Source organism: Bacillus rossius, chromosome 6 (assembly GCF_032445375.1).
Source record: "Bacillus rossius redtenbacheri isolate Brsri chromosome 6, Brsri_v3, whole genome shotgun sequence".
NCBI classification, from domain to species: Eukaryota; Metazoa; Arthropoda; class Insecta; order Phasmatodea; family Bacillidae; genus Bacillus; species Bacillus rossius.
The window spans coordinates 46,093,169-46,111,566 of NC_086334.1; the positions used below are offsets into that span (position 1 = coordinate 46,093,169).

Here is an 18,398-nt window from a genome sequence, read left to right on the forward strand (position 1 = left end):
CCCCCCAATTTCTGTCTCTTTTAAAGCCTGTACTATAATCATCATAAATAGTTATACAAACCAAAAAGACAAGCCATCACTTCAGTACACAGGCCAATGAGATGCACAGTTCCTTTCTACGATGCACTATCCTGGTTTTAAATCAACTAAATATAGATACAGGACTTCGAGAAAAATCTTGGCGAAACTGAATGCACCATGCACACTGACCACAAAAATCGCGCGGTTACAGGTTAATGTTTTTATAAAAATTGAAAATAATAAATAAATAAAGGTCATTTAAATGATAATAAATCTAACTAACAAGAAAATTTTAAAACTGCATGGTAAATCTTCCATACAGAGTACAGAAGTAGTATACTCTAAACATAAAATATGGCTTCCACAGCAGTACACACAAAGTATAAATAAAGTAAGAACTATAGGAAGAGAGAAAGAACAATTGTTTTGCAGAAACGATAAATTATGTGCAAGGTGTCACATGACTACATAATCAGTCACAAAAATTCATTACATTTTACGTGTGTTCCTGATTGTTCACACTTGGGAAGTACTACTTGCAATTTATTAGAGCTACATCATTCAAATTAACATTTGTTGGTGTTTGTTTTCTAACAGATTATGTAAGCTCTTATGTTTGAGTGTACCTGAAAATTTTAGCAGTTAAATTATTTGCAGGATTCACATTATTTTTCAGTCTTTTTGAAATGTCTACTTTCCATGCATTATCGAAGATAATATTGGGTATTAACTACAGTGCAAGGGTTAACTATACTATGGTGAGAAATTCCTTTATTACAATTTTTTTTAAAAAAACTCACACTACTTAAAAGTAGCAGTCCATGTTCATGAGTGCATGATTTTTGAACATGACCAGAAACTATGAATTTCACAGAGATCATGGTTATGCATAGTCAAGGGGTGTATTAGTGTTAGCGAAGCAAAGTGATATGTGCACCACTTGCTGGCGCTTCTAGCGCGGCATCTTCTCCAAGCATAAGGCAGTGGACTGGCCCACAGTCTTCTCATCGTGCAAAAGGGTAACTATGATACCTGTGAGGTAACCATAACATTATATGACGAAGAAATGAAGATGAAGTTGTAATGCACGTCGCTTGAGAGCTTTCAAGAATCTCTACCTAACTTTTCATGCCTACATGTGATTATAAAAACTCATACTTTTAGCCATTTTAACTCTCCTAAAAATACAGTTTGAAAACAAAATACGTAAAAAGAACTATTCATCCACCATAAGCGTGTACTTGAATGATTTTCATAAATAGACACCACTCAGATACCTTGAGTGTTTTTTTCTGAAGCTCTACACAATGTATGTGAGTACAGGTGGGCGGAGCCTTAAAATTAAGATGAAAGCACACAAATGTCACGTGAGGCATCATCACTATAGTGTTGTCACCTTTAACGTCCTCGCTGTCAACTGGACGCCAACTAAAAAGTAAAAAAAAAATTCCTGTGCAACACTGTTAATAAGCACCCAAGCAAAAATTAATGATTCATTTGGCAACCCTCTACAGCCTTGGGCAGGGACGGGTGACACTGCTTCGTTGACAAAAGTACTTGGTCATGTGATAATGCTTACTTAATCACTCAACCACTGATTCAATCACCTGGGAGCCTAACCTCAAAATTTTTCCTGTAAAATGTTTTTATAAAATTTGTTTTGCTTGGCATTCAATGTCACGGTTACGAGACTAAATTTTTAAGCACAAACTGGTGGTAACTTGTATACACTTCAATGCTGAAACAAACTTGTAAGAGCGGTATTTCAAAAAAGAATATAGGAACATTCGGAATGTTTGTTAAATGTGATGTAAATGTTAGCGGTGGTAAAGAATGTCCATATAATTTCAATATAACCACTGAAAAATAATCTCAGTGTACAACAAGACATTGTACTTACTGATATATACACAGAGAATAAAATAGATACTTTTTCCTGAGTCAAGTAGTGAAAGATCATAATCTAACATTCTCTAATGTCGCACATTCTGTAATCTGGCATCAATCGAGCTGATCGTGGTTATATTTTTTTGGGTGGATTCGAACCATTCTTTGCCATCAGGTCACATTACTGCACTGCCTGTATTTTAACTTTTTTCAGAGATTATCATTACTATAAGTTTTCATTCAGTACAGTGTTACATGTTTTCTAGCAAGTTACATTATACAGGTGTCCATTTAGGTAACAATTTTTTTGAAGATCAGTGATTATCTGTATTTTTCTTTCCTTACAGAAGCTTGTTACAACATTTTTTAAGTGATACTTCTTTGCTGATGGACTTACACTTTTCGAGCGTTACAAAAATTCCAATTACATGACGGAATAGCTAGATACGTGGTGGGGGAACTGGGAGAAGAGTGGAGTGTGTGTCAGCAGCGACAATTTATTTATTCGTACGGAAAAGAGTTATTGACATGGGCAGTTAACTTTATAATTATCATTAATTTTTATATGAATAGTGCGATTGAAAATTGTAAATAATGTATATCTATCTATACCTAGTAGGCAAGAAGTTTCACTTATGTCACGGGTGGACTCCAAGCATACACTTCTTTTTAAATATCACTGTATATTTATTTTTTCTTTAGCATTCCACTTGAAACTACACCGACGTTCAAAAATCCGGAAAATTGGTGACCCAGTACAGCTGTGGTACTGGACGTGACAGAATAAATACCTTTCAGTGTATTAAGATATTTTATTATTTAGCTCAAGATTAGAGTTGCTAAATGTCTTTATTGTGTGGATTTAATTTCCAGGTTTTAAAAATTGTTCTGCTTGCTGATATTTATTTCCACTGTGTGTCTTCTGCTCTACACTGAATTATACTGCAGAGTACACCTGCTGAGTTAGTTGACACTTGACACTGGCGTGGCAAAGTTAGAAAAAAACAGTGCACTTCAGGTATGAAGGTCTGCCATTGTCCTTGCTAAACATGACATTCCCATAACTTTGGAAATAAATGTTTCATTTGAAACCTTAAATCTACCTGTCAGATACAATGGGCACTGGGCCAAGTGCTTGTTTATAGGATTTTACACAACACAGTTATGTACGGGAGCTTAAGGCGATGATCCCTCCCAGATCATTGTTGGCTCCGAAACCTTTAGGCACGATTCAGTGCTCAGAAATTCAAGTCATGCCATGGTGCTGTGATTGAACCCGTGAACGTCGCCCCACCTTTACATGATTCGTCAGTGATCATAGCCACAGAGAACTCTACTATAGGCATACTTTGTAACTCACTTCCCGTGAAAGAGCATAAAAGAGGTATGTTACTATTTATAAAATAGACTTTGTACTACATAGTTGTCCGAAATACAACTGGTCTCATTACTCATGTTTATTAAGTGTAATTAATACTAAGGGGCCCACCTAATCAGGGGTCAGGGTGTATTTTGAGTTGGTGAGGCGGGATGATAAGTGCTACGCTCCCTGGTACTTCTAGAGATGTATAGCTTCCAAGCGCAAGGCTCGTCATGCATAGAGAAATTATGATGTTTGAATGGTAACATAACATTATAAGGTGAAGAAACATAGATAAAGGTGTAATGCAAGTTCCCTGAGTGCTTTCAAGAATCTAAACCATGTGTTTCATGTCTAGAAATTACTCTGTAAACACATGGTTTAGCCATTATCACTCTTCCAAAAATACAGTTCGAAAACTAAATACGGAAACAGAACTACTCATCTGCCCTAAAAACCTATTCTTAAATGCTTTTTGTAAAGAGATACCAATCTGATATCTTGAGCAGTTTTCAAATCGCGTGATTTTTTTATGAAGCTCTGCACACTGTATGTGTGCTCAAGTAATTGACATTCTTGGTACACATTTCATTCTTCATAGAAATAAATTAAGCAGAGTCCATTTAAAGATAATTCTTGTTAAAAACTACCAATTGGTCACCTGATAAGTGAATGCAACACTACAATCTGCAGAAAAGCATAGCTACATAAAAAAATATTTTTTAAACTTGAAAAAACTTAGGTTACTTGCAAAATATTTTAATTAAAGCTAGTTAAGATAAGAAAAACTATTTTTTTTTATTACTAACACCAAGATTAGTAAATATTGTGAATCTACTTTTGTAAATTTAAAAAACTCTAGGTAAATTCAACACACAAAAACATCATACAAATGCAAAAATTATTTTTCTTCACATAGTAAATTATTCAAAACATGATAATATTCCTACATGTGGTAATCTATTTTGTTTTTAATGGATGCAACTAATAAAATATGTCTTATAAAATACCGGAATCATCAAAAGTAAAGCAACCAAATGCCATAAATATAATTTTTTCTAAATAGGTATGCATTTACAAACACTTCCATGGTAACTCATATTTTTACAGTGACAGAAGTGTTTGGAAATTTACTGCTATTGTAGCAGGTACTTTATAATCATCTTAAATATTTTCATAGTACTACCAATCTTAATTATGTGTATAGCTTAAAAATTAAAACCATTTTAAAGATGTAGATGCAGTTTTTCAAATAATTTGGAGAAAAATTACAAATATCTTGACCTGATGGCTATAATAAAAAAAACTTAATGTTTGCTAAACACACTCAAAAGGTTTCAAATATTTTGAAATATTGATCACTGGATAAAATGTTTTTTTGTAATTTGTTTTACAATTATTGGTGGCTTTAGAGTTAATAAATAAAAAGAAGTGCTTATGTTCATAGCAGAGGGAGGTTCGAGTATAAAAAGAAGATTGTGATGTGTATGCTGTGGAAGCGTGAGGCTACCCTTGTCAGCACAGACGTAAAATCTCAACCATGTTTTAAGATAAATATTGTCACATGACACGAGAAGAGACGGATTATTTCTATGATTGCAAAGCCCGTTAAGTAAAATATATTTGTAGTATTAGAATTGTGCTTTAAAGTGATCATCATCTCTTTTACTAATACTTCCCAGGCTTACTCCTTTTAAAGTAATTAGGAGTTATTATTAAAAATATAGGCAGAAAGTATATTTTACATAATTAGCTCCTATAAATTATATTCTTAGCAATGATTTCATTCACAGACTTAAAGGTCTAGGATATGGAAAGTAAGTTTTTACAGCAAATCTATATTTCCTATTTATATTCAAAACAATACACATACTTTTGCTATGTTCACTTAAAAAAAACTAACTGAAATCTCTTCGACTACACTACTTTGTAACATATAATGTTAATTTTTTATACAAGGCATGGACAATGTTATCTTGTGAATAATGTGTCTCATTGCTTATATATTAAGACTACATTAGTGCAAGTCTATCAGCAGCCTAATTAAAAACATAATTTTTTCTGTGTAAGATTAAAATTCCACACAACTTAGCGTTCAGAAATAATATTTCACTTGTGTGTGGAAGTTATAATTTCAGAGCTACCTGAAATGAAAAGACAAACTTTGAACTGATACATACAAATCTTATCATCTAGGATATACAGTATGGTAAATATGTAATTTGTTTACTTGAAACAGCATTCTGTACATAGTTGTGAGTGTGTTGGGATGGAGTTTTTTTTTTTACATCAATTCAGTTACCAAGGCATTTATCCTTAATGAAGTAAACAATAATGTAAGGGCCATAATTTGGTTGTAAAATTTTTTCCTTTCAATATAGTGATCACATTAGACATGCATTGTGTCTATTACTTTATTACTGCCCCTTTTATGTAGCATGATTTTTGTAATAATTATTCAAATAAATTATTTTGAACATAATGAAATAATATTTTTTTTGCATTAGCTTTATATTCGTACCAAAGAAAGTTAAATAGTTAAATATGTAAAATATACTGTTTTATGATGAACTGAAACAAATTAAAATGAGACTGTTTCTTTCCTGCAAGCTAACATGACCACGCAAATCAAAACTGTTCCACATACATTATTTTAGCAGGGACACAGTGAATCATGATGTAGAAGGCGGAGTCAAAAACATGTTTATTGAGGGGTACCTTAACATTACTAGTTTTCAAGTTTAGGTAATGAAGTAGTTATATCATACTGGATCTACGTTATTTATGATGACTTTTGGTTGTGACATCATCATCATTTTTATGTGAAAATTTTAAAAAACTAAGATTTTTTAAAATGTTATGCTTTCTAAAATGGTTTACTTTTGGGTTATATTATTATTATTTTTTTCTTGACATTAGTAACAAAATTTATAGTAAGCTTTTATAATAATTACCTTTAAAATAACAACTTTTTTTTTGTTTGCAAAAGTTTACAAATACTGTTATTTGAAGACCTACGGACTACAATGTATGATTTTCACTAGTAGCATTTCTTTTTTTTTTAATGGAAATTAATTCAGCAATGATTGTAGTTTGTATTTATTTAGACATATTTTATTGCAGCTCCCGAGTGTTTAAAAGCTGCCCACTACACTTAAAAAGTGTTAACTACGTGGGTTAGGCTTGCAGGAAGACAAAGCCCGCCCAAACCTGAGTTAGCACGACATCGAGTCCCTAAGGTTATCAGCACAGCGTCCACTTGCGCTAGGAAAAGTCAACAACAACAATTAAAAGAAGGGGAAAAAAAAGCAGCGGTGAGCACAGTAACACACACACACACCATTTTGAAATGCTAATGCTAACAGGAAATATTACCACACAAAAACCAAATTTTAAAATACTCATAATGTACCTAATACATTTCCTGAAGGACAATTACCATTACAGTCATTAAAATAATTTTATTTGTTCACTATAAAAACAGCAATACCATGAAATAATGAAGCAATACTATAAGCACTTTCACCATTGTACTCCTCCCAACTATATAAAAAATTTTTTTAACTAAAAATATTAAATACACTGAGAAAATTAATAATTGCATACTTGTTTAAAAAAAAAAAAAAAAAGTGCATCTCCATAAAGTAAAACACCAAATAATATTTTGGACAAAGACAAAATAAATGGCCAAATGAATACACTTTTCAAAGAATTTACATTGGAAACCAACTAGAGCAACAAAGTCTAATGTTTTGTTTTCATTTTGTAAGAAATCTATGCTGAAATGTATTCATGATATATGTATGTTTACTGCAGCTGCAAGTTGTAAGTAGTCAAGTACTCAACTTTTGTATTTGATGGTTTCTATTACATATCAAATTAAAATATACTGAAAAGGAGATTGTGTTGGTTTTTGTTGTAGTCTGGTGGTCTATTTACTGTATTACTGTCTAAACTAGAATGCAAAATTTTAAACAGGGTACCATTACAACTTTTGTCAAGTAAACATACTTGCACATACTTGGATAAATATGATTGTTTTATTGTATAGGATACAACTGAATCTCTTAACTCATGTTAGTTATTGTCGCTACGTTTCATTTGTATCTGATATTACTTAAAGAAGTATTTTAACTAAGCCAGAATCTTTCTCATTTCCTTGTTTCATATTAATGTCTTTCCGCCTAATTACCAATGTGGAAAGCCAGTTTGTAATAGTTATAGATTCTGTACATACAACTACAACAAAATCCAAAGCTAGTGAATGAAAGTCCCAAAAACACAATTTAAAAAAATTAAAAAAATTTTTTTTTAAGATACAGACATTTACACTGATTCAGGTTTCAAACAAAAACCCAACAACAGTGCATATTTATTTCTGACATTAAACATAAAAATTACCTACTTTTAAAAAATACAAAATTTTAAACAGAAACCAACTATTTGTTATTATAGGTTCTTTTTGGTATGCTAGCATAGTACACAAAAACAAACACACACATATTTTTAATCTAGAAAACTTACTTTTGGTACCTAGTGGTTTCGGAGACAAAAATTTAAACAATTCTAAATTGTTTCTGCTTGAAACCTAAATTAACCTACAGATAATATTACAGCTTTAAAAGAATAACCACAGAACAAATATATTGAAAAATACTGTAGGGTAATCATTATTTATTATTTCTCATTGCACACAAACAGATATTGTTTTATTGTGATGCAAAGAGTAATAATATTTTGTTTGGTTTGTAAATTATACCGGAGCACTGCCTACCTATTATTTAAGGCCAGGAAAGACTGGTTTTTTTTCACCTTCATAAAAATCCACTCCAAATTGGTTTCATTGTCCAATAGGTGCATAGAACAAGGCGGGAGATGCAGAGGTGTGACTTACAGTGGAAAATGAAACCATGTTTTCCCAGACATGTAACACTTTCTGTTTAGAGGTTCAAATCCAAAGTTTTAGGTTTATGATGTTAATTTAACGACTTGATGACTAACTGGTTGGTAAAAATTAAACTGTGAGAAAAACACTTAATGATGTTTTGTAATAAGAAATCAGTAATGAGTAGGAGATGCAAAATTTCTCGTATGCCACGCCACAAAATATGTGGCAACTAATAAAGTGAATTAATTTTCACTGGTTTGTTTGCCTGAAAATAGCCTATGCATTACTTCTCACAATCAATGTAGCTATGTTAACAATATATTATGAAAGCTACTATCTAGAGGGTGGACACAAAACTACTTCAAAAAACTAGGTCTCAGTCTCTGCAATTTGAGTTTTCCCCCCATGAATAGGTGTCTCTTTTCTGTACTTTTTCAGTATGAAACTGTATGTTTTATATGTTATCAAAATGTTTTTTAAAAAAATCTTACCTTCAGCACATTCCTAGTGTGATGGAACTGGGAACACAATTTTGAGTGTTTACAACTGAAAAAGTACTTTTAAAAGAAAATATCTGTCAAACTGAAGCCTACAGCATACTTTCGTACCAATGGTGGTTCCAACTTTGAATTTTGGGGAGTGTGGGTACCGGAGGGTTTCAGAGAATACCTCCCAGTTGGATGGGCAATCCGAAAACTTCAAAAATAATACTTATAAAAAGCTGAAAAAGGCTGTTTTAACACACTTCTGACATCTTAAAATGACATTATCAAAACATTGTGTGTGTGTGTGTATATATACACACACACATATATATATAGTTTAGTGCCACTGTACTTTTGTGATTTATTTCCCATACACACACACACACACATACATATATATACACACACACATACATATATACACACACACACATTTGAATTCAGACTCATCCTGTGTGTATGTAAAAAAACACATACACGCACAATAGCAACAACACGTGCATGTAATATATAAAATTGGTAATAATAAAACATAACCAAGAAACTTTAATAGTTTCCAACTAACCTGAATTGTTATATATTACATTTTTTTTATAAATACCCTGTAGATATGCCATTACTGAAGAACCACTAGTTGCTTACCAGTAACCTTTCAAATTGGCTAATGCCTACACCATTCTTAATGTATTTACTGTAAAACTGAGTCTACGAATACAGCAACATCATGCTGAATACGGCAACATGAAATACTGAAGACTGAATCCAAAAAGTTCAAGTCACTATAGATATGAAGGGCTCAGGAATACTCACATGGTCGATTCGGAGGTGTTTCGACTTCATCCAACTGTGTCAGCGTCACCTCAACCTTCTTGATGTTACGGTAACCATGCTGCAGCTGTTTCATCACCTTCTTTATGAAGCCAACATAATCTGCAACATGAGTTTGTATGAAGTACTTGTAAGCACTCGCAATGTTAAAAAGACAAAATAATGACAAAAAATTTTTTTGTAAAAATATTATTAATACCACTCCCAATTAGCAAAACATTACAAAAATCAGTACAATTATGTAGCTACAACTAAAACATAAAAGTAACATTTCATTTGAACTACCTGGAAAAGCCAAATTTTAGGGACCCGCCTACCTGGGCACACATACGTTATGCAGAGTCTCAGGAAAAACAACGCGATTTGAAAACTACTCAAGATACCTGAATGAGGTCTGTTTACAGAATACATTTAAGAATTCGCTGAGGGCTGAAAAGTACTTTTGATTTCATATTAAGTTTTTAAACTGTATTTTTAGAAGAGTTAAAATGGCTAAAACTCATATGTATTTTCAAAGTAATTTTTAGGCATTAAACAACCGGTACAGATTCTTGAAAGCACTTAAGGGCCTTGCATTACACCTTATCTTCATTTTTCCGCCATATAATGTTACGGTTACCGCTCAAATTACACAGTTATCCTGTGACGACGAGGAGACTGTGCACCGGTTCAGAGCATTGCGCTTAGAGGCTATATTGCGCTAGAAACACCAGCGAGCGTCACACTTATCATCCCGCCTCACTAAAACACACACTCCCCTGATGAGGCAGGCCCCTTTTAATGTGAAATTACTTTCACTGACCCGTTAATTGACATAAAGTATTTTGTAAGGATATTTTTTTTATTGAGGTACACGTATTTTGTAATAGATTCCAATACGCACAGGCAGGCAATGTGTAATCACTTGAGGGCCTGCATTTTCTTTAGAGGTTTCTATTACAGGCAGTTCAGTTGGTGTTTTTTTTGTAAGCAAACACTTTATTTCCATTTTAAAAAAAAAACTAAATGTTACTGTCAGTGAGATGATTTTTTTAAAGTGTTTGCTTTCGTATTTGACTTGATATGCTATCAAATGGATCATTTCCACGACTTCTCCAGGAATTACATTAAAGTCCCCGACTTGCTCTCTGGCGACCCCGGGGGTCGGGAACACGTGCGCACTGACCGCGGGGGAACTCCTGCGGGCTGACCAGCTCCTTGAAGAACTCCTGGGCGACGGTGGCCTGCTCGGAGTCGGACAGTCCGGCGGCGAACCAGAACTGCAAGGTGCGGCTCTCCTGGGTGTGCCGGCCCGTCTGCCCGCTCACCAGGAACACCCGGAACTCCAGGGACAGCTGCGCGGGCGAGTCGCTCTCGTCTGCAAGCACGCCGCAGCGGCTCAGGCCCCAGCGTCCCTCCAAATCATCAATTACAATCTTGTCAAGCGCCTGTTTGAAGTCAGGACATTGAATTACTTGTAATAATAAGATTTATTTGCGCATAGCGACAAAAATAAGCACATTATGTACTTAACTTTACAAAATGTGTATCTTTTCATTGAGAAAAATCATCATCCTCAATTTTCCCAGCTTTAAAGGTGGAATTCTAAAGCCGAAAAAATTTCCACGTACACTGACATGACATTCACACCAATACTTACAAAAAATATTTCTCAGACATGCAGGTCAAAGAAAACCAAACCTATTCATTTTGTTCATTAGATATGTAACTAATTAATACATTTTTCAAACAAAATTCCAGCTCTTTTGAAAGAAGCCACTTAAAAACAATAGCTAATCTTACCACAGAATATATTTAAATTCTTTGTTAGACCTATGTAGCCCACACACTTTAACTTAACGGATTATTCTTGTTGTTCTTGATTTTGAATTATCCACATCACTCCACATGATTACATCAGAAGATAGGGAACTTACTGTGCACAGAAAACTTTTTTTTTTGCCTACACACTCTTTATAAAAGGCATGTACCTTGGTGTGGTTATCAAGAAGTGTGAACTTGCTCTAACAAGAATAACAAAGTGACATGTGACAATACTTAATATGAAAATATTAAGAACTCAAAAATGTGGAGCTGACATGAAAGAAAGTGAAAAGGAGTAGTGACCATCAAAGGTGACACATTCACCTACTTAAAAAATTTATAGTCACACTGAAACAAAAACTGGTTTAATAATGCAGCTTTGACACATATGCGAGCAAATAGAGTACTGTTTACTACTTTCAAAGACACTGCCGTGACAGCCTAAATGAAACTAATGTAATCAGTTGCTGATCCAGAAGTTTGTGAAGGAAAGATCTTGTACTTACATGCTGTTTTTCCCCCACATGTTTTTCTGAAAACACCTTTTCACCCTATGTAAGTTTTGGCGTCAGAAGGTGGGGCATTCAACCCTTCATGGGGCCACTCCCATACATTTGCCACTGAAAGTAACAATTTCTGAGATGTGCGCCTAGCAACACTCTTAAGTTAGGTTAGAAGGTTTATTCAGATTTTTAAGGTGCTTTGTTCGCAGCAAACACTACTCAGTTTGAATTCAAACAAAAAACCAGTCTACCGCAATCCTTAAGAAAACTGTAGGTAGTAGTTGAACCATAATTACATAGCAATAATTTACTAGATATCTGTTAGGAAATAAAAGAGCTTGTGCACATTTGACTGTGATCGCCACCTGCTACATCCAAGTTCCCGGACTTCACTTTGCTGACAGACGATAAGTTCACTCACCTTCCACAAGCTGCTTGTTGATAACAATGCCACGGTGATCACCGCCAGCTACAAGCACATTCCCGGACTTCACTCCGTTGACAGATGATGAGGACACTCACCTTCCACAAGCTGCTTGTTGATAACAATGCCACGGTGATCACCGCCAGCTACAAGCACATTCCCGGACTTCACTCTGCTGACAGACGATGAGGACACTCACCTTCCACAAGCTGCTTGTTGATAACAATGCCACGGTGATCACCGCCAGCTACAAGCACATTCCCAGACTTCACTCCGCTGACAGACGATGAGGACACTCACCTTCCACAAGCTGCTTGTTGATAACAATGCCACGGTGATCACCACCAGCTACATGCACATTCCCAGACTTCACTCCGCTGACAGACGATGAGGACACTCACCTTCCACAAGCTGCTTGTTGATAACAATGCCACGGTGATCACCGCCAGCTACAAGCACATTACCAGACTTCACTCTGCTGACAGACGATAAGTTCACTCACCTTCCACAAGCTGCTTGTTGATAACATTGCCACGGTGATCGCCACCAGCTACATGCACATTACCAGACTTCACTCTGCTGACAGACGATAAGTTCACTCACCTTCCACAAGCTGCTTGTTGATAACAATGCCACGGTGATCACCACCAGCTACATGCACGTTCCCGGACTTCACATCGCTGACAGATGTCTTCCTCTCAATGGCTAAAGTCGTTGAGTTTGCAGTTTTCCTCTTTGGGGTCATCACAATGTGATCTACCAATCATAAGGGGAATATCCTAGTGTACTATCTCATTGAATACTCCACATCATAAGTTTTATGTTGACTAGTTACCACACAAAACATCTAGATAACTTTAGTTAACAAAGAGAGACATATATAATGATGATAAAAAAAACTCTTGTTCACGCACACAAAAAAAAATATATTCTTAAAATTATTCTTAGCCCTACTGTATGATAAAAAACTAACTTTTACTTAAAGGGGTACTTTTATAGCTAATCCTAACATATTTGTCACTTTCAAACAACAGGCCTAATTCACAAAAGAATAAGTGAGAAAATGTTTATATGCTTATGAACCACAGAACAAATTTGACTGAGCGCTAGCAATGCCTCCAAATCAACTTGAATGAATCTGCGTTTGTATGTATATGACTTTGTCCGACAATGACTTTCCAACAGTTGATTGGATTTCCATAAAATTCGGTAGCTAGATATGTAGAGTCAAAATATTTTTAAATCTGTAAATGAGTTTAATCGGTTGAGAGGTTATTGATTATTGGATCTAAGATTGTGTGAAGGGGAGATGACATTCAATGTGAGTTTATCAGGTAAATTATGGTATCCTTTGAAAGATTTTCTTTGTACATTTCAGAACAATTTTTTTAAGCTTTATGTTTTGGTTATAATAACACAAAATACAGTCAAAATGTAATTGATGCAAGAAGGGGTTAAAATCTTCAGTCAAATAACAATAAGATTATAGATGTCCAGGTTATATGGTATCATTAAAAAGGTATTTTTAAATTTCATTTAATAAAACTGCTTATAAAAATAAATATTGCTCATTGTAGTACAAAATTCACAGGTAAATGTTGCTATAGAACTGTATAGTTACATTATAAATACTTTAAAACTAAACAACCATTAAAATTAATTCATATTATTTTTAATGTCCGCTTAGTTTGATAGTACGTATTTATAATGTAATTGACCTGACCTAATCAACCATTTTAATTAGACATTCACGAACACACAGCAAAATAAAAAATTTCAGCGGTCAAATGATTGCACAGGTCTTGTTTTGCAAAATAAGAATGGCGATATCTCCTAAAGTATTTGTAATTTCTTATCTCCGCCAGGTTTAATGAAAAGAGGATGTTAAACAGCATAAAATAAACGTATTTTCGGAATTTAAATTTTTTTTTTTTAACAATTATCGCCCAACTACATATTTACCAAAATATGGGCAAAAGTTCCATATCATGAATCCATTTTCCTTGATCATAATAGTATGATCATATATACATTGATCCTGTGGTGCATGACGCTTGCTTTTTCAATTTAGTATGGCAAAATATTCCTTGTCATGTCCAAGAACTTTCCATGTACTAAATTAAAACAGCAATGCATACAGGATCATGCAATCAGGACCAAAGGTTCAACTTGTATACTTAAAACTAATAATTACTAAAACATATAATATTAAACACAAGTCAATCAAATTTAGATTTGGGAGCACCACGTAGAGGCTTAGACGTAAACTGTCCTATTGTAGCAAGGACTAATGGTACTTTTATTGTTCAATAAAAGCTGAGAATAGTAATTATCATCATTAGCTGCTTCTGTAAAATCCTCTGCATTCTATAAAAATATATCCATGCACTATTCTGATAGCTAATATTAAAATAATTATAGTTTAATAGTAGTATACCCTTCCAAAACAATACCTTTATGGGTGTCATCCATCCTGAAGAATCTTTTTTCAGAGGACTGTATTTGTATTAAATTTCAACCTCCTACAACACAAAAAAAAACCAGTAAAATTCAGAGCCAACACCCAACAAAACTACTTCAGGTCACGCCTATCTGCTCACATAAATACCCAGGAAATTAAGGTCACAGTTTAAAATATTTGTCATACATTTATAAACGACAAAACTTAACCCGAACGAGAAAACTATTTTTTACAATATCTAACAAACAATTTAAAGACTACCAAAATAAAAAAAAAATAACATTACATGTTCACCATTGTTAGTTATTTTAATAATATTACCTCTTCACATTTCCTAAAAAAATATCGCGATGTTAAGATGAAATCATCATTACCGCAGAGCCATGTTTAGATCCACGAAAACACGCCCAATACCCTCGATATATTCTATATGCTATCGATTGTCGAATCTTCCAACATACCATTGAAAAAAAATCTATTACTTTTAAGGAAAGTAGTCCCGTTTAGTACTGCGAATGGAAGTGTGCAATCTTTGCAATGCAAATAATTGAAGTCAAAATGAAGAAAAACACTCCCTTTCCCCTGCGAAGGGCAATAAATATTAAAGTTAAATATAGAAGTATAATTCCAATTCATTGTTGATTTATTAACATCTATATTTGAAAATACTAATGACACATGTTTGTGCTCCTTCGATCCACACAGACCACTATGGCAAATCGTCGCCTATTCAGAGCCTATGTAGCTGCGTGCGTGACCGGATAGCGCCTTTATCTAGAGAGCAGAGCACGTCAGTACAGCGCTTCGAACGTACCAAAATACTAATGTATCGATAGTCACTAGAGCAGTCATCTATCACGGTTAATAACTGTAAAATGTAAATTAAACCAGTGACACAGAATAAACACTACCAATTGTTTATTCTGTGCCAGTGAAGAAAGCGCTCTTCGTTCGCACAGGACGTTATGCCACCTCATCATCTCACGGGGGCGCTTGAGCGATCGCACAAATGGGGATAGTGCAGTGCAAGTGCGACCTAGTATAGCACTACAAATGCCAACCACCATCGCACATCGACTGTAGCTCGGACGACGGCATAACTGTACTTATTATTTGTTTCATTTATGTAATCTGCCAAATATAAACCCTGTTTTAATTGGATTAATTATGTCATAAATAATGACGACTTTATGAATAAGTGCGACAAGGCAGAAGGCCCGTTTCAGCTATATTTTTACACACTACATGTTTTTCCCAAGAACCGGATCAGTAGTGGCGTGCAGGAGCCACATCTCGGTAGTTCGTCATAGCATCTCAACGGGGATAGCTGTATGCTAGTCGCATTGCGGGACCCTTCAACCTTTGTCTGTCGGCTATGCAGCCGCACCACTTAAGACTGTGTACTCTACACAGGGGCTTTCAGTGTTTTAGTGATTATTGGACCCTAACTCGTACGCAGATCGGGTTTCGAGCCTCGCATATGAACTTATGTTACAATTACATCCTCTGTTGCACCCGCACTGGGCCACCGTGTTATGTGATAGGTGTATAAACTTTAAATTGCCCTTAAGATGGCCTGAGGACTTTTGGGGCACCTTTGTATGCCCATGTAGCATTAATGTTAATTTAGGTTCATATGCCACCGTACATTAGTTCCATGTCTTACCATGCTGAAGAGATTTACAATATGGTTCCAGTTCATGTCAATTAGGGTTTTGTGTTTTATGCAGTGTTGCCAGATCAGTCGCCTCTATGATATTCAGAAGTGTAGTGTATGTAAATGGAACACTACAGTGTACACTTCCACGTAACAATGTGCTTCGTCGTAAGAATATCCATTACTTCCCAGTCAAACAGGACATCGTTGTACCTGTGTAAAGAGCCCCCTTCCATAGTAATTCATCAGTGTTCGCTCGTATAACCGTAAACACAGGCACATGTTGTGTAAAATCCCAGGCTTCTAGCATAAGACGAGCCTTGCTATATGCAGTACCGTGTACCGAGATTACATGTCAATAAAAACACCCATACCAGAGACAGCCTTAAAATGATTCTCATAATCCATCACATATTCAATCAGCATCTACGGCTGCTACAGCAGCCATGTGGCGAAGTCATGCCTGGAGAAGAGTCCCACTCTACCTGCGAATTGTCCTGCAGGGTTCATTCATAAGCTAGTTGGGACCATCAGCGACCACCCACCACTCCTGACACCAAGGCAGAGAGGGACAGAACAAAACCAGTAATCATAAGACAATGTTGTATCTAAAATGAAGACTTATTAATATGTAAGTAATTATAACTTAGTGTTACTAGGCTGACAACATGCACACAGCATGTTTCCGTGAGAACTGAGCTTGTGGTGGCAGGCAGAGACCACAGCCTCTGACAGTTCGCCAACATCTCTGGTCAGGGCTAGTCGCATCCACGCCACAGAGCCCTTTAAACTTATTTTTTCATCAATGACCACGTTTTTCTAAAAATAAATTCCCTTTGGCTCGGCAACTAGCCTTCTACAGTGCATTATAGGTTAAATAAAACAAAACAATCGCTCATTTCTATTAAATATACTGCTGAAAGAATAGCTGCTATCCACTTCTAGTTCCAGGGAGGCCTTGGAGAGTATAACATAACTCATTAGGTCTGACCTCTTTACGATAAATAATATAGGCCCTATATGGAAACAAAAAGGAAGGGTTTCGTTAATAAGAAAACTGATTTGTTGCTAAGAGAGCAACCGTCTTACAATTATAGGTATAGGTCACTTAATAACAAAATTATTGGTCAACTTTACTAGAAGGGGCTACCACCAGCATGACATCGGACTCCACAGTATGGATACCAGTTTTGAGATTGTGTAAGCCTCTGGTCAAAGCCCGATAAGAGGCCAATTTCACCAAAAATGATTTAGATTTTAAACTTAGCTTAATCCCTGTCACACTGTCAAATTTTTGTCTCTAACATATTTGATAATAGAGTTGAAGGGAAAGTATTGGATGGAAAGTGGCTTACAATTTTCTCCATCAAATATATTTGGACAAATTACCTCAAATATGTTTTAAGTTGCCGTCGTCCGGGTTCTCGTGTTCGAGACCGGGCGTGGATCCTAGCGGGGAAACTGGCTCTTAATGAAAATGTGTCCAGGAGAGCGCCAGGCTAGCTCTGTGTCTAACCAAAAGTTGGGTTGGTGGGTGCGATTGCCTCTACGTGGCCCGCTAGGACCGTTGGCGATAGTTGTGGTTGGAGGGATCCCTGGCTATTAACACGTTACAGGCCCTGTGCAGCATAACACGCTGATTCCTGGCTGGGTTGGGGAGACTCACACAATAACACACACGAATTCGGTTTTGTACTGTCGGTGACACGTCGCGCACGGAGTGTGCGGAGTGGACGTTTAATCGGTTCGAACAGTTACAATTGCAGTTTACACTTACACGACGTACACTGAATTACCCTACGAAATTACATTAAATTAACACTGAGTGCTCTGACGCACTGTCACAAATTTTAAACCCTCACGCCAGTCGAGGTTAAGGGGGAGGTCGATTGGAGGCGGCCAATCCCGAAAATTGTTAATGCGGCGGTACCCGGGTCCACCTGTGTGGACTGTGGCTCGCAGTTAAATTAGTTGCAAGTCCTATGCGTTGTCGTTGTTGTCGGTGCCTTTGCACTCGACGTTTAACATAAAGTCATTGTTAGCGGGAGTCGGCCCGTGCCGTATTTCGAACTGCCCCGCAT

The 18,398-nt window shown here is 35.7% G+C and overlaps 1 protein-coding gene across 2 annotated transcripts in view; it reads right to left on the bottom strand.

The window, feature by feature from the left end:
• Positions 1 to 15,081, bottom strand: part of LOC134533133 (uncharacterized) — a 56,507-nt gene extending 41,426 nt beyond the window's left edge. The window contains exons 1-5 of one of the 2 annotated variants that reach the window (XM_063370415.1): positions 14,982 to 15,081; positions 14,653 to 14,721; positions 12,803 to 12,955; positions 10,635 to 10,826; positions 9,452 to 9,571 (exon numbers count right to left, since the gene is read on the bottom strand). In XM_063370415.1, coding sequence (XP_063226485.1) covers positions 9,452 to 9,571; positions 10,635 to 10,826; positions 12,803 to 12,955; positions 14,653 to 14,671 — 484 coding nt within the window. In that variant the 5' untranslated portion in view covers positions 14,672 to 14,721; positions 14,982 to 15,081. The remainder of the gene's footprint in view (positions 1 to 9,451; positions 9,572 to 10,634; positions 10,827 to 12,802; positions 12,956 to 14,652; positions 14,722 to 14,981) is intronic. The other variant, XM_063370414.1, reaches the window with a different exon arrangement.
• Between the last annotated feature and the right edge of the window lie 3,317 nt (positions 15,082 to 18,398).